The sequence below is a fragment of the Megalobrama amblycephala genome, linkage group LG14, assembly GCF_018812025.1.
Source record: "Megalobrama amblycephala isolate DHTTF-2021 linkage group LG14, ASM1881202v1, whole genome shotgun sequence".
NCBI lineage: Eukaryota > Metazoa > Chordata > Actinopteri > Cypriniformes > Xenocyprididae > Megalobrama > Megalobrama amblycephala.
Window position 1 is genome coordinate 49,672,432 of NC_063057.1, and position 27,951 is coordinate 49,700,382.

General features: G+C 45.1%; 1 protein-coding gene across 1 annotated transcript in view; it reads right to left on the reverse strand.

Annotated features, from left to right (window-relative positions):
• Nucleotides 1-356: 356 nt before the first annotated feature.
• Nucleotides 357-27,951, reverse strand: part of LOC125245362 (sodium- and chloride-dependent GABA transporter 2-like) — a 51,753-nt gene continuing 24,158 nt past the window's right edge. Inside the window, exons 9-16 of the mRNA XM_048155901.1 lie at nucleotides 16,817-16,920; nucleotides 16,589-16,713; nucleotides 8,641-8,753; nucleotides 8,362-8,493; nucleotides 8,123-8,225; nucleotides 3,067-3,167; nucleotides 2,368-2,511; nucleotides 357-1,208 (exon numbers count right to left, since the gene is read on the reverse strand). Coding sequence (XP_048011858.1) covers nucleotides 1,047-1,208; nucleotides 2,368-2,511; nucleotides 3,067-3,167; nucleotides 8,123-8,225; nucleotides 8,362-8,493; nucleotides 8,641-8,753; nucleotides 16,589-16,713; nucleotides 16,817-16,920 — 984 coding nt within the window. The 3' untranslated portion in view covers nucleotides 357-1,046. The remainder of the gene's footprint in view (nucleotides 1,209-2,367; nucleotides 2,512-3,066; nucleotides 3,168-8,122; nucleotides 8,226-8,361; nucleotides 8,494-8,640; nucleotides 8,754-16,588; nucleotides 16,714-16,816; nucleotides 16,921-27,951) is intronic.

Consider the following 27,951-nt stretch of genomic DNA (forward strand, 5'->3'; position numbering starts at 1 on the left):
TGGAATTCCAATTTCTTGCTGCACTTTGAGAACAGGTCTTTTGTAGAAAATGTATGCTGTGTGGAAAGAGAATGATGGCCCCAAGTGTAGTTTAAACAAAACGAATTATTCACAGCAGATTTAGGTCATAAAAAAAATTGCATTAGTTGCACAATACCCAGAGATTACAGAGGATTCGGACAAAGATCCAGAGCGATCCATGCATTTTATAGTCTTATCGTTCCAACTGTACATTAGGTGTCTTTAACTATTGTGTACACTGTAAAAAATTATCGTAACTTTGATGGTAAAAAAAAAAAAAAACTGTAAAACTGCTACAGTAAACAAAAGAAATGAAGGTAAGAAAGATAGAAACGTTTTAGTGTTTCAGTCACCAATTTAATTACAGAGACTTCTTTTTTTTGACAAATGGTTAAAACTAAAATACAAATTACAATTTTTAAAATAGAAAAACAAGATAACAATGTAAACAGATGTAAACCTGACAACTTAACATATTTAACATACTAAAATTACTTCTGAGATCCATGCTATTATGTCATATGAAATTTCATATATAAAGTTTATGTTTACTAATAACTAAAAAGTTTACTGCATAAAATGGTAATTTTGAAGCTTGAAATATAGTCATTTTGCTTCAATAGTCAAACCCCAAAGGATGCTATTATTTAGTGTTTCTTCAACCCCACCCCCCACCCAAAATATATATTTAATGGTTTTAAATTGCCTCAGCTGCAGTAACCCTCAATTTGAACTCATAAAAACAGTTGTAGTTCTCCTGAGAACATCAGCATAAATAATAAAACAAATTAAATACCCTTAATTATGCATATTAACAGCTGAACCTAATTTTGTTCATTTGACATCCTGAGTGATATTTATTAACAACCTAATACACTGCAATAAAATGGTTTGTAAGGTAATCTAATTTATAGTTTATATTTAAATGAACTAATGTTATTAAATATGACTAATATGTTATTGCTTTTTATAGTATCTAAAGTTCTATCTATAATCACCTAAAATAAAATCATCATTCTGCCTTCTCAAACTCCACTACTGTGTTCTGTGTTTGCTTTCTCTGCTCCATCTTCCTGAATGTGTCGAGATCTCTGTGGTTTAATGATTACACAATTAAACAGTGTGAGGCGTGGACTGTTTGGTCGGAGCTGCTTCAGGTCACTAGAGGGGGTGATGATGTCACGACCCTGAGGAGATAGAAAGGAGATTACATTAATTTCTTTAAATTACATTAAATGTGTGTTTGAAGTTATGGGTTGTTATAGTTCACATCAGTACGGTTCCCAAAGTTAAAATCCCATTCATTTTCTTAATAAAGAAAGCGATTAGAGAAAAGAAAGTATCCAGTATGGTTTTCCGGCCTTGACCCTTACGCACAGAGATTGTTCCAGATTCTCTGAATCTTTGGATGATATTATGCACTGTAGATGATGATAACTTCAAACTCTTTGCAAAATTTCTCTGAGAAACTCCTTTCTGATATTGCTCCACTATTTTTCACTGCAGCATTGGGGGAATTGGTGATCCTCTGCCCATCTTGACTTCTGAGAGACTCTTTTTATACCCAATCATGTTGCCAATTGACCTAATAAGTTGCAAATTGGTCCTCCAGCTGTTCCTTATATGTACATTTAACTTTTCTGGCCTCTTATTGCTACCTGTCCCAACTTTTTTGGAATGTGTAGCTCTCATGAAATCCAAAATGAGCCAATATTTGGCATGACATTTCAAAATGTCTCACTTTCAACATTTGATATATTATCTATATTCTATTGTGAATAAAATATATGTTTATGAGATTTGTAAATTATTGCATTCCTTTTTTATTCACAATTTGTACAGTGTCCCAACTTTTTTGGAATTGGGCTTGGATGTGTATATCTATATGTGTGTATATATATAACTACCATGATCTCCGAGGTTAGTGATAATTTATGCTTCTGTAGAAACCATAAGTCAGTGTGATTTTTAGCCCAATTCACATGAAGGACTACATTACCCACAATCCTGAAGAAAGATCCACCAATCAGAAAAGTCTCTTTTACCATGGAAATATAAACTAATGAACCTGTTCAACAACCTAATGATAATTTCCCTATTGAGAAATGAATGGGGGAAAATACTACCAGAACTAAGACAGCTGAAAAAGTAAGTGATCACTGTTGAGTATTAGGTAGATATAAAATCCTGGTAGTTTAATTATAAGTTTTATTTTAATATATCTACACCCACAATTATGTGTTAAATATGTATTATATGTGTGACTGAGATTATATGTGTAAGATGAATGAATACATGACTGGATAATGAAACGAATGGATTGATTAATTGATGGGTTTCTCTTACCCTTCTTAAAGAGACAAAGAGGAAGATTGGGATGCAGACCATAGGAATGACTGTGAGCAGAGGTGCAAATTTGTAACTCCAGTTTGGCACAGACTGAACTGAAGACACAGAATTACTACCCAGCAGGCTATACAGCAGAGTAGCCTGAGGGGAAAAAAGAAACAAATTCCTGCTTTAAATATATACTGGATTCAATAAAGAACTTATTTTACAATGGTTAACGAAATATGTTTTACAGTATATGAATGTGCATAGTATAAACTGCACAAAATATATATTAACATCCTATATTGTTAATGTACCTAAAGACCTTGAACAATCTGAGCTCTGCAATACCAGCCTCAAAATGATTACTCAGTCATTTTATTTTTTTCATTTGAAAATAGCTTTGGATAAAAGTGTCTGCTAAATGGGTAAATCTAAATTTGAAGTAGTTATAGTTTGGCACTAGTCATTTTAAAGTGTGTAAAAAAGAACAATAAAAATAAAAGAGACAGAAGACCAACAAAACTAAAAAATAAAGCTTCAAACTGGGGCAGACATACTGCACATATTGATTATTGAAGGAATTGATGCATAGCTGGATGGCCAATAAAACGTGAAATAATCAATGGTAAACTAATGAGAAAACTATGCAGATTGTACAGTAAACCAAAACAGTTATAGTGTGGCAGTGCTAGAGACAAAATGTGAACTCACGGCACAGATGAGAGGGGTAATGAAGAGCCAGCAGTACTTCAGCACAATGAATGGTGCATATCCTATCATATCTTCAATGTTGTCGTAGAAACGGTTTGCACCTGAAAACAGTCATTTGTGTGACTTTTTTTTTCTTGTTTATTTTACACCCATTTTGAAGATTTCTTTTTGCAGTTATTACACAGTATTAGTTTTGTGTGTGTGGGTGTGTGTGGGTGTGTAGTCCTGTTAAACCCTACATTATGAGGACAAAATGTCTCCACAAAGATGGAAATATCCAAAATCCTTGTGGGGATATTTTTTGGTCCCCATGAGGAAAACATCTTATAAAATGCAGAAAGTCTTGTGCAATAGGTAGGTTTAAAGCCGGGACACACCAAGCAGACGGTAGGCCGTCGGGAAATGTCAGGCCATTCTTAAGCGTTAGTCAGCTTAGTTTTTTCGGGGTATTCCGCACCACTGAAACTAGTTGGACGCTGTCAGGGTTTTTTGGGCCAATTCAGCATGTTGAATCAGCCTCAGGCCATCAGTGAGAGAGAGAACTCTGATTGGCTGTTCAGCTTAGCGAACGAGTCAGTGGACGAGAATAAAAGCGAAAGAAAAAACGTACAGACAGAAGGCTGTTATAATTTGAATCAATCATTTAGTCATCTTACCTTTGAATGCACAAATATTTTCATAATAACGAGAGCCAACTGGAATGAAGAAAGTGATCAGCGTGATTTATATTCAAAATGATAAGCAAGCGCCGATTTATTTATGGTTTGTATATCTGCAGTCCTAGTTTCGGTTTGCCTTGTTGAATGATGAAAATAGACTAGTGATACATGCTGATATAGACAGATATTTACTTACACGCAGGTGCAGAACGCACTTGCTAGTTGACATTCCCCTTTAGTACTTTTGGTGTGTTCAAGTGCAGCTTTTTGGCTGAGACGCAGCCAACGAGAGATGATAACACAGTCAACATTCGTCGTTTGTCGCTACTACAGTAGTTCTTTGACATTGGCTCGGTGTGTCCCGGGCTTTAGGGGTATGTTAGAGTTAGGGGATATATGATATACAGTTTGTACAGTTTATTAGTTTTATTTAGCATAGGGCTAAAAGATATGCTGGTAACACTTTAGAATATTGGTCTATGCAGTAAGCAGGACTAATGAGTAGTACTACATTAACACTTCAGCTACTAATAACTAATATAGAAACAAGCTTAACTAATCACTAAGTAATATCGAATTTAGGAGATAGTTCCTTATTAGCTAATCAATAATTACTGAATGAGATTAGCATCATTAATAATTAACTGACAAATTGTAAAGAACAATATCATCTGTCTGAGACATAATCAGTCATCATTTTTACTCTGAATATAGTCATAAAATGCATCACTAATTAATCAAGTGTTTCCTAGTCACTATGCAGGAACTACTAGTGATCTGAACCATTATTTTAAAATGGAAAAACATCTTTTTCACTTTAAAATAATGGTCCAGATCACTAGTAATTCTTGAAGATTTTCTTTTTTTTACTCAGAACAGGGTCATAAAATGCATCACTAATTAATCAAGTACCTAGTCATTCTTCAAGAACTACTAGTGATCTGGACCATTATTTTAAAGTGAAAAAGATGTTTTTCACTTTAAAATAATGGTCCAGATCACTAGTAGTTCCTGCATAGTGACTAGGTAACACTTGAGTAATTATGCGTTTCATGATCACGTTGAGAGTAAAAAAAAAAAAAAGACAATTGCTCACATCTCAGACACGTTAATGTTGTGATTAGTAATTAATTAGTAATTCTTTATAATTTGTCATAGTTACCTATTAGTTATTCATGATGCCAATCTCATTTTGTAATTATTGATTAGCTAATAAGGAACTATCTTAGTACTAAATTCGATATTACTTACTGATTTAAGCTTATTTCTGTATTAGTTAATAGTAGTAGCTGAAGGGTTAATGTAGTACTACTCATTTGTCCTGCGTTACTTCCTGCATAGTTACTTATTAATGACGGACCATTATTCTAAAGTGTTACCGATATGCTTACTCAACTTAAACTACTCTGTAAAATAGTTTAAAGGTGCCCTAGATTCAAAAATTGAATTTACCTCGGCATTGTTAAATAACAAGAGTTCAGTACATGGAAATGACATACAGTGAGTCTCAAACTCCATTGTTTCCTACTTCTTATATAAATCTCATTTGTTTAAAAGACCTCCGAAGAATCTCAACATAACACCGACTGTTACGTAACAGTCGGGGTGTACGCCCCCAATATTTGCATATGCCAGCCCATGTTCCCAACATTATGAAAGGCATTAGACAAGGGCAGAACGTCTGGATCTGTGCAGAGCTGAATCAACAGACTAGGTAAGCAAGCAGGGACAACAGCAAAATATAGCTGCGAGCAGCGATGGCGGGCCCAAGCCCGGTGGCACCGCCACCCAGGTGGCTTCACGGCAACTGTGCACAGCGGGCAATAGGCATTTAAAATGGTTAAACATCAAAGGACTATGTCAAATTCACTCCACATTTACTGCACTACAAGGTGCCGCTATAGAGCCCCTCCTCCCTGCCCATTTTCAAAGGATTACATGTGCCAAGTTTTAACATTATTCTGATGAATTTTGAAGCAAATCAGGTAAAAATAAGAGGGTGATCTCAATGTATGCTGAAAGTGACACATTTTCTGCTTCCAGTTGGTGGCGCTATGACTTTGAATCACAATAGTCACATCCATGTGATCAGCCTTGTACAACGAAGACTAAGCCGAAGTTTCATCAAAATCAATTAATGTATGCAGAAGTTATAACACTTTGTTTCCCTTTTCTTGCCATAAATTTGTTGCCTCGCCACGGCCAAACCGTTTGAGATATCCAAAATCCGTTTGCAATTAAACAACTTCAATGTGTTAGCAACAAGTTAAAAAAAGCTTGGTGTAAATTGGATAAACCCTGTAGGAGCAGTAGTATAAAATTCATAGCCTGTTTTTTCAAAAAATTAACATTCAAACAAAAATAGCCAACTTCCTGTTGGTCGGAGCTAATGAATGTAAACTAGAAAATTGTCCGGCTTGATGAGTACAATATGTGTACCGAGTTTGGTGACTGTAGGAAAAACTAACCCCCCCACTTTTGTCAAAAGGTGGCGCTACTGAGCCCCTCCACCACGCCCATTTCTATGGCTTTGTCCATGTCTACTGGTTGACAATATTGATGTGTGTGTCGAGTTTCATGCAATTTGAAGCATGTTAAGAGCCTCAAAAACACTCAAGAATATTATTACAGTTTGACCTGTTGCCATGGCAACAATATTTCAAATATCAAAAATCCTGTCATAGGTCTACATCTGCTGTGTATTGACATTACACTGATGAAGTTTGAAGCAAATCAGGTAAAAATAAGAGGGTGATCTCAAAGCATTTCAAAAAGTGATACACTTCCTGCTGCCAGTTGGTGGCGCTATAACTTTGACTCACAATAGTCACATCCATGTGATCAGACTACTACAACCAACACACTCGTGAAGTTTCATAAAGATCAATATATGTATGCAGACGTTATAACACATTTCCTGTTTCCTTTTTCTCGCCATAAATTTGTTGCCTCGCCAAACCGTTCGAGATATCAAAAATCCGCTGGCAATTTTTAATCATCAGTGTCTTGACTTCACGCTGACCGAGTTTGGTGGTGATCGGATTAATCGTCTAGGAGGAGTATATCAAATTCCAGAGCATGCATTTTTCAAACAACCCTTAATAGCTGACTTGGTGTGGTGTTTAACTTAGAGTACGAAAGTTGTTCGGCCCGATGAGGTCTATATGTGTACCGAGTTTCATACTAATACGTGCAAGCGTGTTTAATATATGGACCAAATTTTCAGACTTTTTTCAAGGGGGCGCTGTCGAGCCCCCCTGCCACGCCCGGGTACCAGCCTCTGCGGCGTCCTAATGGCCGCGGATTCCAATGTGTGTGCCAATTTTCAAGAGTTTTTGAGCATGTTAAGGCCCCCAAAAAGCCCCGGAAGACGGAAAAAAAAAAAAAATAATTAAAAAAAATAAATCCTTAGAAGAACAAGAGGGCCCTGCACGCTAATTCGCTTGGGCCCTAAAAATGGCAGATGAAGCAATAATAACTGACATGATTCATGATAACATGATATTTTTAGTGATATTTGTAAATTGTCTTTCTAAATGTTTCGTTAGCATGTTGCTAATGTACTGTTAAATGTTGTTAAAGTTACCATCGTTTCTTACTGTATTCACGGAGACAAGAGCCATCGCTATTTTCATTTTTAAACACTTGCAGTATGTATAATGCATAAACACAACTTCATTCTTTATAAATCTCTCCAACAGTGTAGCATTAGCCGTTAGCCATGGAGCATAGCCTCAAACTCATTTAGAATCAATGTAAACATCAAAATAAACACTGTACTTACGCGATTAGACATGCTGCATGACGAACACTTTGTAAAGATCCATTTTGAGGGTTATATTAGCTGTTTGAACTTTTTTTATGTTGTTTAAGGCAAGCGCGAGCTCTTGGGCATGGAGCACCAGATTTAAAGGGCCACACACCCTGAATCGGCTCATTTCTAATTATGCCCCAAAATAGGCAGTTAAAAAAATGAATTTAAAAAAATCTATGGGGTATTTTGAGCTGAAACTTCACAGACACATTCAGGGGACACCTTAGACTTATATTACATCTTTTAAAAAAAAGTTCTAGGGCACCTTTAAGAATATGTGAATGTTCAATAAACACTCAAAAATGTTACACATAATGAGTAGTCATACTGCAATGTTATTTAGTACATGATAATTATGTATTTGCTGCAAGTTTAGAAAAGTTATTTTTGATATACAATGTAAAGAATGTTTTTTGTGTGTGAAACAGCATTTACAAACCATTTTACTTCCATAATGTGATGTAGAGAAACAATATGCTTCAATAAGATTAATAAAAAAAAAAAAAGATTTTCCTACTTTACAGTGTATTGTACTGTATGTCAAATACTAGGAATTTCACAGGAAAGTGTTAATGTTTCATACCATAAACCCATGCGACAACAATCGTCTCAAAGCAGGCGATAAAGAGCAAGTTAATTCCACTCGGGCCGTAGGTGTCCATCAGAGTGAACAGATGGATTCCTCCCTAAAATATTGCATAAATAAATGTTAGACAATATCTATCTATCTATCTATCTATCTATCTATCTATCTATCTATCTATCTATCTATCTATCTATCTATCTATCTATCTATCTATCTATCTATCATCTTCTTTATACCTTTGTGATGAATGGCAGTCCCAGTAAGAAGCAGATGATAGCTATCCCCAACACCAAAACTTCTCGCCGCTTCCTTAGAACTCCAGGAAACAGGTCTGTGAGAGCTGTGGCTAAACTCTCCACACACACAAACTTTAAAGGACATAAATATAATACCTTAACCATAAAGACTCAACAAAAAAAACAAACAAAAAAAAAATTATATATATATATATATATATATATATATATATATATATATATATATATATATGCATAAGTGATGTTGAATAACTGTACCTGGCTGTCAAGGCCCAGCAGGAGTACCATAAGAAAGAAAAGAACAGACCAGAACTGAGGTCCAGGTAACAGAGAGATGGCTCGAGGATATGCTATGAAAGCTAATCCAACACCTGCAATTAAATAATCATAATAATAGTAAAAACATTATTTTTTTTACTTTTTTAATTAATGTTACATAACATTGACTATTAATGCATGCTTTATTTTTTAAAAAATAATCATCAAATTATTAAAAAAATAAATTAATATATTTCCTATTTTTTTTATCTAAAATTTTTTAGCTAATTTTATTAATAAATTACATCAATATTTTGTGTCTTAAATAATATTCAGACTATACAAGCCACAAGTGTTGGTCTGAGATGCTCTCTTGTGGTCATTTAGCAACATAGCAAGAGACCATAATACACTACAGGGCCTCACTTGCAGTGTTCAGATCTTTCCCTCACATTTCACATTTTCTTTCATCACCATGTCCCATTATGAGCTCCGGTAACACTTTACTTGAAGGGGTGTGCATAAGACTGACATGACACCTTCATAATCATGACATGACACATGTCATGAATATGAAGGAGGTTTTATGAATGTTTATGACAATTGTCATTAAGTGTCATTCGCTCAACTATGTCATTTTTAATGCAAAGATGACATTGTTTGAGATGTCCGAGTTATGACAACTTGACATAAACCAATACATCATAACCTGTCAGTGTCTTTGTCATGACAACTTGACATTATTTAGCTTTATGGGTTAACATTACATTAAACTGTCATGTTGTTGGTTTTGACATTGGCTGTCATGAGGCCATTATAATAGTGTCATGAATATGTATCTTGAGCTCAAGTACAGTGGTACAAATTAAACTTGTCATTAAAATGTCATTAAGTGACAATACTCTGACAAATAATTATATAGCAGCATCATGACTATTTTTCATTTCATGTTTTTTTTTTTTTTTTTTAGTTTTTTTTTTAAGTTTCCTCCAACAGAAGGTCAGATAATAGACAATTTCAAATTTCGTAAAAAAGATGACACTGTTATAAAATAATGGTAACGTCTCGGTTACGTATGTAACCCTCGTTCCCTGAAGGAGGGAACGGAGACGTACGTCAGTAGTGACCGACGAATTGGGATATCGCTAGAGAGCCCTATCAGCTTCGAGTGAACTAAAACAAGCCAATGGAATTGGCGTGCGATATTTGCATAGTGCGCGCCGCCTCCGACAGGTGTATATAGATAGGAAGCAGATGCAATCGCACTCTGTTTTTCGCTGAGGAGACAACTGGTGTCTGCACAACAGCGAGGGTACAGAAACTGTGGCGACGGGATGTACGTCTCTGTTCCCTCCTTCAGGGAACGAGGGTTACATACGTAACCGAGACATTCCCTTTCAGTCGGTCACGTTCGACGTACGTCAGTAGTGACCGACGAATTGGGATCCCAAATAAAGCGCCACAGTTACGAAACCCCTTCCAGTGCCCAGTGCAAGCTCTAGCCACCCGACGCACCAATTGGGAAGGTGAAGGGGGCGAGCTTACGCCGAGAGAGTCTACTGCTGTTCCGACATACCCACTAAGTAAACTAGACTACACTGGGGAAGCGAACCCGTAGGGGACGCTGCGGAGGCCACTACCTACCCAATGGGGGAGGAGTTTACATGGAGAATACACATATGGACTGGCCCGGGGGGCAGTATGCATATGGAGTCCCTGGGATGGCTCCACCTGGGTAGGGGGAGACTCATCTGACAGGTGACAGCAGAGCTGGCTCTGCTAAGGGAAAGACACGGACTCGGCCCGTAGGGAGTTTTAAACCATGGATGAATACACATATGGGACCGCTCACGTAGAGGAGTCACGACATATGGGCCCCAGCCAACAGACAGCGTCAGCGACGGATGTAGGCCTGGCATCAGACACTCCGCAATGTCCGAGCCGAAGGGGGAGGTGGAGGAACTCGACAGGGTTCGCCAAGTGGGGAACACGACTGGAGTAAAAAGTATGCACGTATCCGGCCAAGGGGCGGGAATGGCATTGCAAGCCGACACTTAGAGCGGGTACAACATGCTACCGACTAGTGGATGCGAGTACACGTGAAGATACCGGCTCTACACGTAGGCTATAAAACCTAGCGAACGTGTTAGGTGTCGCCCAGCCCGCAGCTCTACAGATATCTGTCAGCGAGGCGCCATGAGCCAGCGCCCAGGAAGAGGCCACCCCTCTGGTGGAGTGGGCTCTCAACCCGAGCGGGCAAGGCACGCCCTGGGAACATACGCCAAGGCGATGGCATCCACTATCCAGTGGGCCATCCTCTGCTTGGAGACAGCCTTTCCCTTCTGCTGGCCTCCGTAACAGACAAAGAGCTGATCTGAGGTCCTGAAGCTTCGCGTTCTGTCCACGTACACACGCAGAGCGCGGACGGGACAGAGCAAAGCTAGGGCTGGGTCTGCCTCCTCCGAGGGCAGCGCTTGCAGGTTCACTACCTGATCTCTGAAGGGAGTGGTAGGAACCTTGGGCACGTATCCAGGCCGGGGTCTCAGGATGACGTGAGAATCACCGGGCCCGAACTCTAGGCACGCTTCGTCGACCGAAAACGCATGCAGGTCCCCTACCCTCTTAAGGGAAGCCAATGCGACCAGAAGGACAGTTTTCAGAGACATTAGTTTCAGGTCGACTGATCGCAAGGGCTCAAAGGGATGACCCCGGAGAGCTGAGAGAACCAGGGTCAGATCCCAAGAGGGTACGGAGGAAGGGCGAGGAGGATTCAGTCTCCTTGCCCCCCTCAGGAACCTGACGATCAGTGTTTCCCCAGGGACTTACCCTCAACTGCGTGGTGATGTGCAGCGATAGCGGCAACATACACCTTCAGGGTGGAGGGAGACAGCCTTCGCTCCAACCCTTCTTGCAGGAAGGAAAGCACAGATCTGACCGAACATGATCGGGGTCCTCTCGGCGAGAGGCGCACCATTCGACGAACAGGTTCCACTTCAGCGCGTAGAGGCTCCTAGTGGAAGGAGCTCTAGCGGAAGTGATGGTGTCTACGACCGCTTGCGGGAGATCACTCAGAACCTCCGCATCCCGTCCAGGGACCACACGTGGAGGTTCCACAGATCGGGACGCGGGTGCCACAGGGTGCCCCGTCTCTGAGTCAGGAGGTCCTTCCTCAGAGGAATCGGCCAGGGAGGGGCTGTCGCGAGGAGGATGAGGTCCGAGAACCAGGTCCGAGTGGGCCAGTACGGAGCCACTAACAAGACCTGCTCCCCGTCCTCCCTGACCTTGCACAGGAGTTGTGCGAGAAGGCTCACTGGGGGAAACGCATATTTGCGTAGACCCTGGGGCCAGCTGTGTGCCAGGGCATCCGTGCCGAGCGTGCCGCCGGTCAGGGAATAGAACCACTGGCAGTGGGCAGTTTCTGGGGAGGCAAACAGGTCTACCTGGGCCTCGCCGAAATGCTGCCAAATCAGCTGAACCGCCGGGGGGTGGAGCCGCCACTCGATTGGAGGCTGCCGTGACAGCTCGTCGGCTGCACGGTTGAGCACACCTGGGACATGAGTGGCCCGAAGGGACCTAAGATGCTTCTGACTCCACAACAAGAGATGGCGGGCGAGTTGCGACATGCGACGGGAGCGTAGACCACCTTGATGGTTGATGTACGCAACGGCCGCAGTGCTGTCCGAGCGGACCAGTACGTGCTTGTCTGACAGCAGCTCCTTGAAGCGGCCCAGTGCAAGACGTACTGCTAGCAACTCCAGGCAATTGATATGCCAATGCAGCTGAGGCCCCGTCCAAAGACCCGACACTGCATGCCCGTTGTACGTGGCCCCCATCCCGTGGCAGAGGCGTCTGTGGAGACCACAGCATGCCTGGACACTTGTTCGAGGGGTACTCCGGCCCGCAGGAACGAAGGATCCAACCACCGGATGAGGGTGCGACGGCAGCTCGGTGTCACGGGGACACGGAGCGTGCCGCGCTGCCACGCCCATCTCGGGACCCGGCTGCGGAGCCAGTGTTGAAGCGGCCTCATATGGAGCAATCCGAGCGGCGTTACCGCGGCTGCAGATGCCATATGCCCCAGGAGCCTCTGAAATACTTTCAGTGGGGCCGCTGTCCTGCGCTTGAGCGTGCTCAGGCAGGTCAACACCGACTGGATGCGTTCCTCGGTGAGGGGCGCAGTCCGGGCGACCGAGTCTAGCTCGAGACCGAGACAAGAGATCCTCTGCCCGGGGGAGAGTTGCTCTTGTCCCAGTTGAACCGAAGCCCCAACCGGCTGAGGTGAGCTAAAACCATATCCCTGTGTTCGCACAACTGCGCTCGCGAGCTGGCCAGGATCAACCAGTCGTCGAGGTAGTTGAGAATACGAACGCCTTGTTCCTTGAGGGGAACAATGGCCGCCTCCGCATCCTTCGTGAAGACGCGGGGCGACAGGGCCAGCCCGAAGGGTAGGACTTTGTACTGATATGCTCGACCCTCGAACGCAAACCGTAGAAAGGGTCTGTGGCGAGGCAGAATCGAGACATGAAAGTACGCGTCCTTCAGGTCGATCGCTGCAAACCAATCCCGGGGACGGACGCATTCGAAAACGTGCTTCTGCGCATCTTGAACGGCAACTTGTAAAGGTACCGGTTCAAGACGCACAGATCCAGGATTGGCCATAGCCCACCGCCCTTTTTGGTACAATGAAGTAGGGGGCTGTAAAACCCCGACTTCATATCGGCTGGAGGGACCGGCTCGATTGCATCCTTCGCCAGGAGGACAGCAATCTCCGCCCGGAGAACAGGTGTGTTGTCCAGTGACACCTGAGTGTAGTGGACACCCCTGAAAACCGGGGGACGCCGGGCGAACTGAATCGCATAGCCGAGTCTGATGGTACGAATGAGCCAGCTGGACAGGCTGGGGAGCGCTATCCACGCTTCCAGACACCGAGCCAGCGGGACCAAAGGCACCACAGACGCACCGGGGGTGGGGCAGCGAGGCAGAGTACGGGGACCTGACTCGGACGGCATGGGAGCGGCCCGGAGTGTGGTCAGACTCTGCGAGGCAGCAGTGCGTATGGGAGACAGCGCACGGGGCGCGGCCTGCGCCATCACACTGCCACCTGCTGGCGATGTGAGGGGGGGCTGCGCGTGACAAGGCAGGGCCTCGCACGCTGACAGCCGCAAGCAGAGTACGGGGACCCGACTCGGACGGCATGGGAGCGGCCCGGAGTGTGGTCAGACTCTGCGAGGTAGCAGTGTGAATGGGAGACGGCACATGGGGTGCGGCCTGAACCACCACACTGGAACCTGCTGGTGAAGTGAGAGAGGGCTGAGAGTGGCAAGGGGGGGCCTTGCACACTACCAGCCACACCCTCTTGGGACCTGGAGGATCAGATAACAGTTCTATTCGTGGGTACCGCTGGACTCCGGAGAGCCAGCGGCGGAACAGACCAGAAATCTCCACCCGGCCCTCCTCCGGGGAAAGAACTGTTTACTTCAGCTGCAGGTCACCATATCCCCAGGACCGCCTCCTGCTAACCAACTGGGTTGGCTGCGGGGAGAGCGGGCTGGGTTTTAGGCCAGCTTGTGAGATGAGCACATCGAGAAAGTGTACTTGACGATGACACATCCCAGCAAGACCAGCCAGGGGTGTTTCCGGACCACCATGGTGGACATTGTCTGGCCAGAGGCCTGCGCTATGACCTGAATCATGCGTAGCTCAACCCTGACTCAGAACTACCCACATGCAATGAGTGCTTTGGCCTACCACGGCTTTGCCAGGGGCCAAGACCCATGCAGGGCAGAGGTGGTGTGCCCGTAGCACTGCGACCCCACCCTAAAGGGTAGTGAGAGAGAAAAAACTTGTAATGCAGATTATGGCCCCCTTGGCGTTCCATATTTAACACCAAAGAGGCTACAAAACTGCCAAGTTTTTCCATGCACGTCCGGGCACAGGGGGCGGGGCAAGGTGAGTGCGCGTCACACAACGCCCCCAGGGGCCCGGGAAAGCATGGTTGTCAAGTCTGAATCTGATTCAGCATGAGCACATCACGACTGTGGGACGCTCAGCATCATCTTCATTTTCAGAGCCCAACAATACTCTCTCCAATGTAGCAGTCGACATCTGATCCTCTGCTGGAGCTCCGACTAAGACGCTAGGTCCCTCATGAGAAGGACCAGCAATCCAAGCAGAAGCTACCAGCGATGTTGGACAGTGAACGTGGCCGTCCAACTGGACGACACACGGCGCACTGGGCGCCGACGTGGCCATGTTTTATTAAACATGAACCACCCACGGACATAGTCACAACATGTTTGCGATGCACTAGAGGAGTGGGGGGCCCACGGAGAATGGCTCGGCGGGTATAGCCCCACTGTGATCCTCTGGTCACCCAGGCTTATTAACCAAAGTAGTATTTTTCTTATTCAGAAAAATAAACTAGATCGGGGAATAAGTGAGGGGACTCCACCTCATTAAAGGCGCTCGAGTCTCGACCGTGCATCTAGAGCGCCAGACGACGCGCAGGGTTTCCATGGCAACGCGCGCTGTCAGCCGGCAGCTCGACGGCACACGGCGCGCTGAACGCTCAAGCCCTTACGAGAAAGGCGAGACAAACAACGCGCCGATGTGGGCATATTCTCATAAGAGAATATGAACCACCCACAAACACAGTCTCAGCACGCTAAGCAGACATGAGAGAAAGTGATTGTGGCCGTCAGTGAGGATAGGAAACGACCGCCTCCAGAAACGCACAGACAGAATGACGTCTTGAAAAAGATGCAGTGTCTGTCTGTGAAGCTCTTTTAGAAGGGGAAGAGTCAGCTCTCTCGTGCTGAAGCACACAGGGAGTGACGCGATGTGTTCAGGTACACCACTCCCCGAACACACCGGGAGGAACCAGCCCAAATCGCAACAGACAACTGCGTTTTATATGGGAATTCAGTTGCTGTTAAAACAGCAGTTGAGAGCTTAAGCTCAGGCTCCCCGGGAAGCTCGCGACCTCGCTGTTGTGCCTTAACGCCAACACAAACAGACGCTGAATCTCCAAGGCTGTTTAGTTTCACTCTTGTGAAGTCTGAAGCTGGACACCAACTGTTGGCTCCGAAGCGAAAGACATAGTGCGATTGCATCTGCTTCCTATTTATATACACCTGTCGGAGGCGGTGCGCACTATGCAAATATCGCACGCCAATTCCATTGGCTTGTTTTAGTTCACTCGAAACTGATAGGGCTCTCTAGCGATATCCCAATTCGTCGGTCACTACTGACGTACGTCGAACGTGACCGACTGAAAGGGAACATTTTATTTTAGAGTCTTTTAACTAGTTGCTTATTACTATTAGCATTCATATGGCTAAAATATTGGCTATTTATTAGTACTTATAAAGCACATATTAATGCCTTATTCTGCATGACCATATTCTAGATTCTTAATCCTACCCAATACCTAAACCTAACAATTAACTATAATAAGCAGTAAATTAAGAGTTTATTGAGGGAAAAGTCATAGTTAATCGTTTATATATGTGTTCCCTATACTGAAGTGTTACCAAAATAATGTAATGTAATGTTAACCCATAAAGCTAAGTAGTTTTTTAAGTTTGATAATTAATCTGTTATGTCATGTTTATGACAGGTTATGATGTTTTGCTAATGTCAAGTTGTCATGACAAAGACACTGACAGGTTATGATGTTTTGGTTTATGTCAAGTTGTCGTAACAAAGACATCTCAAGCAATGTCATCTTTGCATTAAAAATGACATAATTGAGTGAATGACACTTAATGACAGTTGTCATAAACATGCATAAAACCTCCTTCATATTCATGACACATGTCATGTCAAGATTATGAAGGTGTCATGTCAGTCTTATGCACACCCCTTCAAGTAAAGTGTTACCGGAGCTCCATACCCATATTGTATTATATCTTGACAGGTAATATAGTCTCGTAATAATAATATCTACCTGATGATGCAATGTCTTCCATTGGTAGATCTAGCTGATGGGCCATGAACCCCAGAATAGAAAAGACCACAAACCCAGCAAAGATGCTAGTGCAGCTGTTTAGAAGACAGAGTGCTATACAGTCCCTGTGGAACACAGAATACAGATAAAGTGATAAATGATGACTGTTATATGTATCAGGGAGTAAAATGGGTGGGGTGCTGAACATTAATGCAGAAGGTTACTGACTTATAGCAGTCATTGTTGTATTTGTTATAACTGCCCAGCGCTGTGAGGACTCCCTGACACACAGCATATGAGAAAAACACCTGAGTGCCTGCATCACACCATACCTGCAGAAAAAGACATGAAGAACATATAAAAGTAAGTTTTTCTTCCAATTTAGCTTCCCTTTGTAGAAAAAGTAGTACACTTTAGAGTCATTTTTATGGAAAAATACACTTTAAAGGTGTAATATGTAAAATGTCTGTCCGCTAGAGGTCGCTAGAGGCCTATTCAAAACAAAGGCGTAGCTTGATGACGGCAGGTTTGAGCACGGAATCTTAGGACATGTGGTCTTCACATCATAGCCGGTGGAAACAATCGGGATAGGACTCAGGAAGAAATCATGTTCATGGATGAGATTATTAACGTTACTGTAGTATGAAGCAGAGCAGGACCGAGTGTTGAGGGAGCTGAATGAGGCCACTGGAACGATTGCGCAACACACGCCTCACAAGCAGCAGAACTTTAATTACGCCGGCGTCGCTTCTGCTTTTCTGGTCATGAGTATGAGGTAACACAGCTCTGTTTATCATATTAGATACATTTGAGTGTGTTGAAAATGATGTTATAACATTATACTATGCGTTCGCTCGGCGGCTGCACACTGCAGTAAGCTAGATCGATATTAGAATATCATATTAAATGTTGGATGGCTTGTGTTGATAAATGGCATGCAATTAATTTTAAAACGTATTGTATGATGGAGAAAATTCTGTATTACTGTTACTAAAAATAAAGCTGCATCTGATTATATGTTAGCTACTTGTTTTTCTCTGAGGCATGTTAAAGCATGGTACTCACACAAAAAAAAAAAAAAAAAAAAAAAATCAAGAAAATTGGATTTAAACTATAAGACTAAACTTGTTGAGCTATATAACAACAATTAGTTTTCTGTCTATAAACGTAATCAAACAGTTGTTCCCTTGTCTATTAAAACATTAAAGCGTCTTTGGTGTTTCCATGGTTTTTACAAAATAAAACCGGAAACCGAGGGTAACGTGGGTATGACGCAATTGACAGGCGACTCCTCACACGTCCCTGAGCCTTGGTTAAAATTGCAGTTTTCTCATGATTTACAAATAGTTGGAAACATTTGGGATATTGTAAGTACTCAAGTGAACAAAATATATAACACTGGCCTAGTGGTTTTTGGATATTTTACTGCAAAAATCTTACATATTGCACCTATAAAGAATATAGTGCAAACTGAATATAATGTTCCCTATCTCTCAGTCACAGATTTACAACGTTATGTCGACTGACAAATGGGAGCCCCAATCACCTGTGAGTTTTAGAAAAACAGGCAATGGAATTGGCAAGCCACTCCCCTGTACATACTGGTATATAAGATGGTGTCACGCATCCACTCATTCAGAATTTTGCTTCTGAGCTGAGTGGTTGCACAGCGATCACTTTTCCAAATCGCCAAAGCAGCAAAAGAAAGATGAGTGCTACGGAGATCGTTCTTGCTGGTGGAGAGGGTCCATTCAGTGGGTTTTGCTAGTCTAAAAGAGCAGTGCACAGTTAAGTGCAGTGAAATTCCCCTGGGCACTATGCGCTATAATGGGTCAAACATTCGAGTGCCACGGCATGTAAATTCCATTGCCCATTTCTCTCTAACTCAGAGGGGATTGGGGTCTCAAGTGACCCGATTTGTCAGTCGACATAACATCTCCGTTCCCTCCATCGGGGAACGAGGGTTACATGAGTATCCAATATGCTTTCAGATACTTGGAGTATCGCGGTAGGGTGAAAAATGTCTCGGTTACGTATGTAACTCTCGTTCCCTGAAGGAGGGAACGGAGACGTACGTCAGTAGTGACTGACGAATTGGGATATCGCTAGAGAGCCCTATCAGCTTCGAGTGAACTAAAACAAGCCAATGGAATTGGCGTGCGATATTTGCATAATGCGCACCGCCTCCGACAGGTGTATATAAATAGGAAGCAGATGCAATCGCACTCTATTTTTCGCTGAGGAGACAACTGGTGTCCGCACAACAGCGAGGGTACAGAAACTGTGGCGACGGGACGTACATCTCCATTCCCTCCTTCAGGGAACGAGGGTTACATACGTAACTGAGACGTTCCCTTTCAGTCGGTCACGTTCGACGTACGTCAGTAGTGACCGACGAATTGGGATCCCAAATAAAGCGCCACAGTTACGAAACCCCTTCCAGTGCCCAGTGCAAGCTCTAGCCACCCATCGCACCAATTGGGACGGTGAAGGGGGCGAGCTTACGCCGAGAGAGTCTACTGCTGTTCCGACATACCCACTAAGTAAACTAGACTACACTGGGGAAGCGAACCCGTAGGGGACGCTGCGGAGGCCACTACCTACCCAATGGGGGAGGAGTTTACGTGGAGAATACACATATGGACTGGCCCGGGGGGCAGTACGCATATGGAGTCCCTGGGATGGCTCCACCTGGGTAGGGGGAGACTCATCTGACAGGTGACAGCAGAGCTGGCTCTGCTAAGGGAAAGATACGGACTCGCCGTAGGGAGTTTTAAACCGTGGACAATTACACATATGGGACCGCTCACGTAGAGGAGTCACGACATATGGAACCCAGCCAACAGACAACGTCAGGGACGGATGTTGCATCAGACACTCCGCAATGTCTGAGCCGAAGGGGGAGGCGGAGGAACTCGACAGGGTTCGCCAAGTGGGGAACACGACTGGAGTCAATAGATGCACGTATCCGGCCCAGGGGGCGGGAATGACATTGCAAGCCGACACTTAGAGCGGGTTCAACGCGTCTACCGGCTAGTGGAAGCGAGTACACGGGAAGATACCGGCTCTACACGTAGGCTATAGAATCTAGCGAACGTGCCCAGCCCGCAGCTCTACAGATATCTGTCAGCGAGGCGCCATGAGCCAACGCCCAGGAAGAGGCCACTCCACTGGTGGAGTGGGCTCTCAACCCAAGCGGACAAGGCACGCCTTGGGAATCGTACGCCAGCCGAGACAGCCTTTCCCTTCTGCTGGCCTCCGTAACAGACGAAGAGCTGATCTGAGGTCCTGAAGCTTCGCGTTCTGTCCACGTACACACGCAGAGCGCGGACGGGACAGAGCAAAGCTAGGGCTGGGTCTGCCTCCTCCGAGGGCAGCGCTTGCAGGTTCACTACCTGATCTCAGAAGGGAGTGGTAGGAACCTTGGGCACATATCCGGGCCGGGGTCTCAGGATGACATGAGAGTCACCGGGCCCGAATTCTAGGCACGATTCGTCGACCGAAAATGCGTGCAGATCCCCTACCCTCTTAAGCGAAGCCAGTGCAACCAGGAGGACGGTCTAGAGAGACAGTACTTTTAACTCGACTGACTGCAGAGGCTCGAAGGGATGACCCCGGGGAGATGTAAGAACCAGGGTCAGATCCCAAGAGGGTATGGAGGAAGAGCGAGAAGGATTCAGTCTCCTCGCCCCCCTCAGGAACCTGACGATCAGATCGTGTTTCCCCAGGGACTTACCCTCAACTGCATGGTGATGTGCAGCGATAGCGGCGACATACACCTTGAGGGTGGAGGGAGACAGCCTTCGCTCCAAGCCCTCTTGCAGGAAGTAAAGCACAGATCTGACTGAGCATGATTGGGGGTCCTCTCAGCGAGGTGTGGTGTCTACGACCGCTTGCGGGAGATCACTCAGAACCTCCGCATCCCGTCCAGGGACCACACGTGGAGGTTCCACAGGTCGGGACGCGGGTGCCATAGGGTGCCCCGTCTCTGAGTCAGGAGGTCCTTCCTCAGAGGAATCGGCCAAGGAGGGGCTGTCGTGAGGAGCATCAGGTCCGAAAACCAGGTCCGAGTGGGCCAATACGGAGCCACTAACAAGACCTGCTCCTCATCCTCCCTGACCTTGCACAGGAGCTGTCACGGGGACACAGAGCGTACCGCGCTGCCACACCCATCTCGGGACCCGGCCGCGGAGCCAGTGTTGAAGCGGCCTCATATGGAGCAATCTGAGCGGCGTGACCGCGGCTGCAGATGCCATATTACCCAGGAGCCTCTGAAAAAGTTTCAGTGGGGCCGCTGTCCTGCGCTTGAGCGTACTCAGGCAGGTCAACACCGACTGCATGCGCTCCTCGGTGAGGCGCGCAGTCCGGGCGACCGAGTCTAGCTCGAGACCGAGATAAGAGATCCTCTGCCCGGGGTGAGTTTGCTCTTGTCCCAGTTGACCCGAAGACCCAACCGGCTGAGGTGAGCTAGAACCACGTACCTGTGTTCGCACAACTGCTCTCGCGAGCTGGCCAGGATCAACCAGTCGTCGAGATAGTTGAGAATACGAACGCCTTGTTCCTTGAGGGGAACAATGGCCGCCTCCGCAACTTTCGTGAAGACGCGGGGTGACAGGGCCAGCCCGAAGGGTAGGACTTTGTACTGATATGCTCGACCCTCGAACGCAAACCGTAGGAAGGGTCTGAGGCGAGGCAGAATTGAGACATGAAAGTACGCGTCCTTCAGGTCGATCGCTGCAAACCAATCCTGGGGACGGACGCATTCGAAAATGCGCTTCTGCGTGAGCATCTTGAACGGCAACTTGTGAAGGTACCGGCTCAGGATGCGCAGATCCAGGATTGGCCATAGCCCACCGCCCTTTTTGGTACAATGAAGTAGGGGCTGTAAAACCCCGACTTCATATCGGCTGGAGGGACCGGCTCGATTGCATCCTTCGCCAGGAGGACAGCAATCTCCGCCCGGAGAACAGGTGCATTGTCCAGTGACACCTGAGTGTAGTGGACACCCCTGAAAACCGGGGGACGCCGGGCGAACTGAATCGCATAGCCGAGTCTGATGGTACGAATGAGCCAGCTGGACGGGCTGGGGAGCGCTATCCACGCTTCCAGACACCGAGCCAGCGGGACCAAAGGCACCACAGACGCACCGGGGGTGGGGCAGCGAGGCAGAGTACGGGGACCCGCCTCGGACGGCATGGAAGCAGCCCGGAGTGTGGTCAGACTCTGCGAGGCAGCAGTGCGTATGGGAGACGGCGCACGGGGCACGGCCTGCACCATCACACTGCCACCTGCTGGCGATGTGAGGGGTGGCTGTGCGTGACAAGGCAGGGCCTTGCACGCTGATAGCCATCAGCAGAGTACAGGGACCCGACTCGGACGGCATGGAAGCGGCCCGGAGTGTGGTCAGACTCTGCGAGGTAGCAGTGTGAATGGGAGACGGCACATGGGGTGTGGCCTGAACCACCACACTGGAACCTGGATGGAAGTGAGAGAGGGCTGAGAGCGGCAAGGCGGGGCCTTGCACACTACCAGCCACACCCTCTTGGGACCTGGAGGATCAAATAACAGTTCTATTCGTGGGTACCGCTGGACTCCGGAGAGCCAGTGGCGGAACAGACCAGAATTCTCCACCCGGCCCTCCTCCGGGGAAACTGGGTTGGCTGCGGGGGGAGCGGGCTGGGTTTTAGGCCAGCTTGTGAGATGAGTGTGTTGAGAAAGTGTACTTTGACAACGACACATCCCAGCAAGACTAGCCAGGGGTGTTTCCGGACCACCACAGTGGACATTGTCTGGCCAGGGGCCTGCGCTATGACCTGGATCATGCGTAGCTCAACCCTGACTCAGAACTACCCACATGCAATGTGTGCTTTAGCGTACCACGGACTTGCCAGGGGCCAAGACCCATGCAGGGCAGAGGTGGTGTGCCCGTAGCACTGCCACCCCACCCTAAGGGGTAGTGAGAGAGAAAAAAAAAAAACTTGTAATGCAGATTATGGCCCCTTTGGCGTACCATATTTGATACCAAAGAGGCTACAAACTGCCAAGTTTTTCCATGCACGTCCGGGCTAAAGACAGGGGCGGGGCAAGGTGAGTACGCGTCGCACAACGCCCCCAGGGGCCCGGGAAAGCATGGTTGTCAAGTCTGAATCTGATTCAGCACGAGCACATCACAACTGTGGGACGCTCAGCATCATCTTCATGTTCAGAGCCCAACAATACTCTCTCCAATGTAGCAGTCGACATCTGATCCTCTGCTGGAGCCCAGACTAAGACGCTAGGTCCCTCATGAGAAGGACCAGCAATCCAAGCAGAAGCTACCAGCCATGTTGGACAGTGAACGTGGCCGTCCAACTGGACGACACACGGCGCACTGGGCGCCGACGTGGCCATGTTGTACTAAACATGAACCACCCACGGACATAGTCACAGCATGTTTGCGATGCACTAGAGGAGTGGGGGGCCCACGGAGAATGACTCGGCGGGTATTGCCCCACTGTGATCCTCTGGTCACCCAGGCTTATTAACCAAAGTAGTATTTTTCTGATTCAGAAAAATAAACTAGATCGGGGAATAAGTGAGGGGACTCCACCTCATTAAAGGCGCTCGAGTCTCGACCGTGCATCTAGAGCGCCAGACAACGCGCAGGGTTGCCATGGCAACGCGCGCTGTCAGCCGGCAGCTCGACGGCATACGGCGCGCTGAACGCTCAAGCCCTTATGAGAAAGGCGAGACAAACAACGCGCCGATGTGGGCATATTCTCATAAGAGAATATGAACCACCCACAAACACAGTCTCAGCACGCTAAGCAGACATGAGAGAAAGTGATTGTGGCCGTCAATGAGGATAGGAAACGACCGCCTCCAGAAACGCACAGACAGAATGACGTCTTGAAAAAGACGCAGTGTCTCTCTGTGAAGCTCTTTGAGAAGGGGAAGAGTCAGCTCTCTCGTGCTGAAGCACACAGGGAGTGACGCGATGTGTTCGGGTACACCACTCCCCGAACACACCGGGAGGAACCGGCCCAAATCGCAACATACAACTGCGTTTTATATGGGAATTCAGTTGCTGTTAAAACAGCAGTTGAGAGCTTAGCTCAGGCTCCCCGGGAAGCTCGCGACCTCACTGTTGTGCCTTAACGCCAACACAAACAGACGCTGAATCTCCAAGGCTGTTTAGTTTCACTCTTGTGAAGTCTGAAGCTGGACACCAACTGTTGGCTCCGAAGCGAAAGACAGAGTGCGATTGCATCTGCTTCCTATTTATATACACCTGTCGGAGGCGGTGCGCATTATGCAAATATCGCACGCCAATTCCATTGGATTGTTTTAGTTCACTCGAACCTGATAGGGCTCTCTAGCGATATCCCAATTCGTCGGTTACTACTGACGTACGTCGAACGTGACCGACTGAAAGGGAACTCCATCTCATTTTCTCCTCTTACTTCAAAATCGTCCGACATCGTTGATTTTTTTTGTAAAGGCTGTTTGACTTACCCTGTGTCTCAATCAGCTCCCTAGTTCAGTAGTCAGGGCACTGACCAGGGAGTCGGCCATTTTAAGGGCTGTCTCAATCGCAGAATCCTTCCAGGGCACTGAAACGTTCGCTCCCTGAAAAGTCCCACAATGCACCGTGAAAACCAGGGAGCATCGATGCTCACTATGCTCCCTTAACGGAAGTTCTGAAGCGCGAAACTTGAATCACGTGAGCCAACTCACTACACATAACGATACGTGATAGATGTTTTTAAAAATACAAACCGTTATTTTATTATATTTCAGCATAAACATACATCGCTAGACAGGTAATGAACATAAGCTAGCTAACACTTATAATGTATTCACGGCTGAAATGTTGCACGTAAGCAAATAATTAATCATAATGTACTTTAAATAACATTACAAGTAATGTCAGAAAATATCAGCTCTGTTGTTGTTCATAAATACCAGTAGTGATGTTGTACAATGAGGACGTTGTCACGTCGCCGGAAATAGAGTCATAAGTGTCCCAATGTGTAGTGAACCAACATCTTTTACTGTCCTTACCAGTGCCCGAATTCGTGTACACGATATACTGATTCACGAGCTCGGGAGCTAGGGAACTGATTGAGACACACCCTTAGTCTTTGCACATTCGCTTTGTTGCTTGGTACTTCCGCCTACGTCACGCGTGACCTTTCCAACATGATTGCATAATGCGTGCCGCATCGCAGAGCTAGTGATGCTCATTTCGTTAGTTAAGACCCTTATTCCTCGGCTGGGATCGTGTAGAGTCCTTTGAAGCTGCATTGAAACTGCAATTTGGACCTTCAAACCATTGCACCCTGTTGAAGTTCACTATATGGAGAAAAAGCCAATGTTTTCCTCAAAAACATAAATTTCTTTTCCACTGAAGAAAGAAAGACATAAACATCTTGGTTCTTGGTTCTAACATCTTGTAATTTCATAATTCTGTTGTCTTTGAAATATGGTTAAAATGTGCTGCCAAACGTACTGAAAAAAGCATTTATGGTATAGACTAAAATATACTTTAATGTAATTTCTGTTCAAACTTGTATTTCATGTGCTTAAAAACACATTTGTAATGAGGGAGTTGCACTTCAGTACATTTAAAATCTATAAACTTTAAATGTAATATCGAATAACACTACAGTTATAGTTATAACCAAGTAACATATAATATATGGAAATTAAACATAATAGAATAAAGTGATGCACTTAAGTAACCTCAATGTAATTATATATGTGTCAATAAACACTACCAGAGGTAACTTTTCCCTCACTCGAAAACACACAAAACATTTATTCTACCCATCAAGTCTATGAAAAGTGTGCTGGGAACTGCCCAATTTCAGTAGAATGAGTCATGTAGTCCCATGACAATCCTTTTTTCAAATTTAAATGGATGTGCATGCAGTGACATAAAGTTTGTGATGGAATTATCAAGAACCATGTTGCATTAGCTCATTTTAATTAAGTAAATTAATCAAGCAGGAAGATTTTTCTTCCCAGTTTAATCCAAAAACCAAAAGAAGTATAATTCTAATACAAAGGGGAAAAGCCCTTGAAGTAGTACTTTTATGGTACATTTTGGGCCAGGATTATGTTTAGAATTGGACTGAGATTTTTTGTTCTTTTTTTTCCCCATTATAGTAATGAGAATGTGGAAGGGGCTGTGTACTTGGTAAATAGGCTTACTTTTATGTATGCAAAATATAATTTATTGTTTTTAATTTAGATTTTGGGGTGAAATTTGACCCAGACATTTCTTTATGATATTTACATCAGACATTTACTTTAGATATCCAGTTTTGTTTGCACCAGTTTGAGCAAGGCACTCCTTGAATGGGCCTCTAGTCTGCTGCACATCTGGTTACTATAAGCAGGGTTACAGGGTTGACATCCTCCAATTCAGTTTCGTAATGCTAGTGTTTATTAACTTTTCCAAGACTGTATACACGATACCCTCTCCGCCTATATATTTATACACACTTCCTGTGTGTGTGCAGTGTCTCTGAGGAGGCAAGGGGAAAAAAACAAAATAAAACAGCAGAAAAAAAATAAAACAAATATTGCTAAATATTCAAAAGTTTCAAAGGAAGACATTATCTTTAATGCCTTCTTTAAGCTCATTGTGTTCTCTTTGAGATCCAAAACAGGGATGAGACTGTAATTTCGAAGGTAGAAGAACTGTAATTCTGGTGTATCCTGATCTTCTTCCAAAAAAAGCTTTGAAGATGGGCGCGGCACCCCGTTCTAAAAACCACTGAACTTTTTCATTGAGTACAATTCAATTATGCTAAATGGATATGAAATGTATGTACTGGGTCAAACAAAAAAGGGACTAGAACATACATATTTTTAGTTGTTGTTGTTGTTAATGATAATAATTTGTGGAAATAAAGATATTAAACAAAATATTCTCATAACACTTTACACTTGTTGTTGTTTAGTCACCCAGTCGTGCCCGACTCTTTGCGACCCCATGAAGTACAGCATGCCAGGCCTCCCTGTCTTCCACGATCTCCTTGAGTCTGCCCAAATGTTTATTGCATCTGTGATGCTATCTAACCACCTACTCCATCTACTCCTCTGCCTTCCCCTTCTCCTTTTGCCTTCAATCAATCCTAGTTTGCTCAACGCTGCTCAACGCTGCTGCCTGCTGTCTGACCTACGTTTGGAGCTTCGTGGAGTTTATCCTAAATCCTTCTCTTTATTCCTATTCACATAATATAACTTTCTTATTTTTCACTAGATTACCTATTGCATAGTATTACTAAACGGAACGATTTATTACTAGTTATCTACCAGCGTAATCACCTAGTGTTAGCCATAGCCCGCTAGCCTGCTAGCTACCGTCTACTTTCTTTTTTCCTCTAAACCAACCTTCCTTGTCGATTTAATGGCGGATTTATCCGATGTATGTTATTCTGATCTGTCCTCGCCAGATCGGGAAGCTGTGGAGATGTTGCTGCCCGGCATTCATCGATCCACCGCGAGGTACAGCGTCCCGCACATCACCCTTGCCCCAGGCACCGGCAAGCGACCGAGACATCCAGCCAGCGAGTCCCGTGTGCGTTGCAGTTTTTCGGACGGCGTTCATCAAACACACGGTCAGTCATGTCCGACGATTATCATGTGTATTAAATGCAACATGTACAGCTTAGCTCTTTCTGTCAGCAGTGAGACTTACACATGTGATAAATGCAGGGATATTGTCAGGCTGACAGAGAGAATCTCAGAATTAGAGACACGCATCCAAACTTTAATTGAGGATAGTGAGAATGAAAGGGCCTTAGATACTGCTTTGGATGCGACTAGCCTAGTAAACACTGCACATTCAGTTCCGGTTGTAGAAGCCACGCAGCAGGCTAACTAGGGTGACTGTGAAGGCGGCATAATGGCAAGAACAAACACCACTCTTCCGTTCCGATTAGAACATCAAACAGGTTCTCCCCACTCAGTGACGCACCCACTGAGAATCCTGTTGAAAGTGCCCTAGTTATTGGCGATTCTATTACACGGAACGTGAAAATAGAGACACCAGCCACCATAGTCACATGTTTGCCGGGGGCCAGAGCACCTGACATCAAAGCAAATTTAAAAGTGCTGGCTAATGCTAAATGTAAATATTCTAAAATCATTATCCACGTCGGCACAAATGATGTTCGACTTCGCCAGTCGGAGATCACTAAAACTTAACATTAAAGAGGTGTGTGAACTCGCAAATTCAATGTCAGCAGAAGTAATTTGTTCTGGCCCTCTTCCTGTTCGTCGGAGTGATGAGATAGTTAGCAGGTTATCATCACTCAATGGCTGGCTGTCTAAGTGGTGTCCGCAGAATAATATAGGTTTCATAGACAATT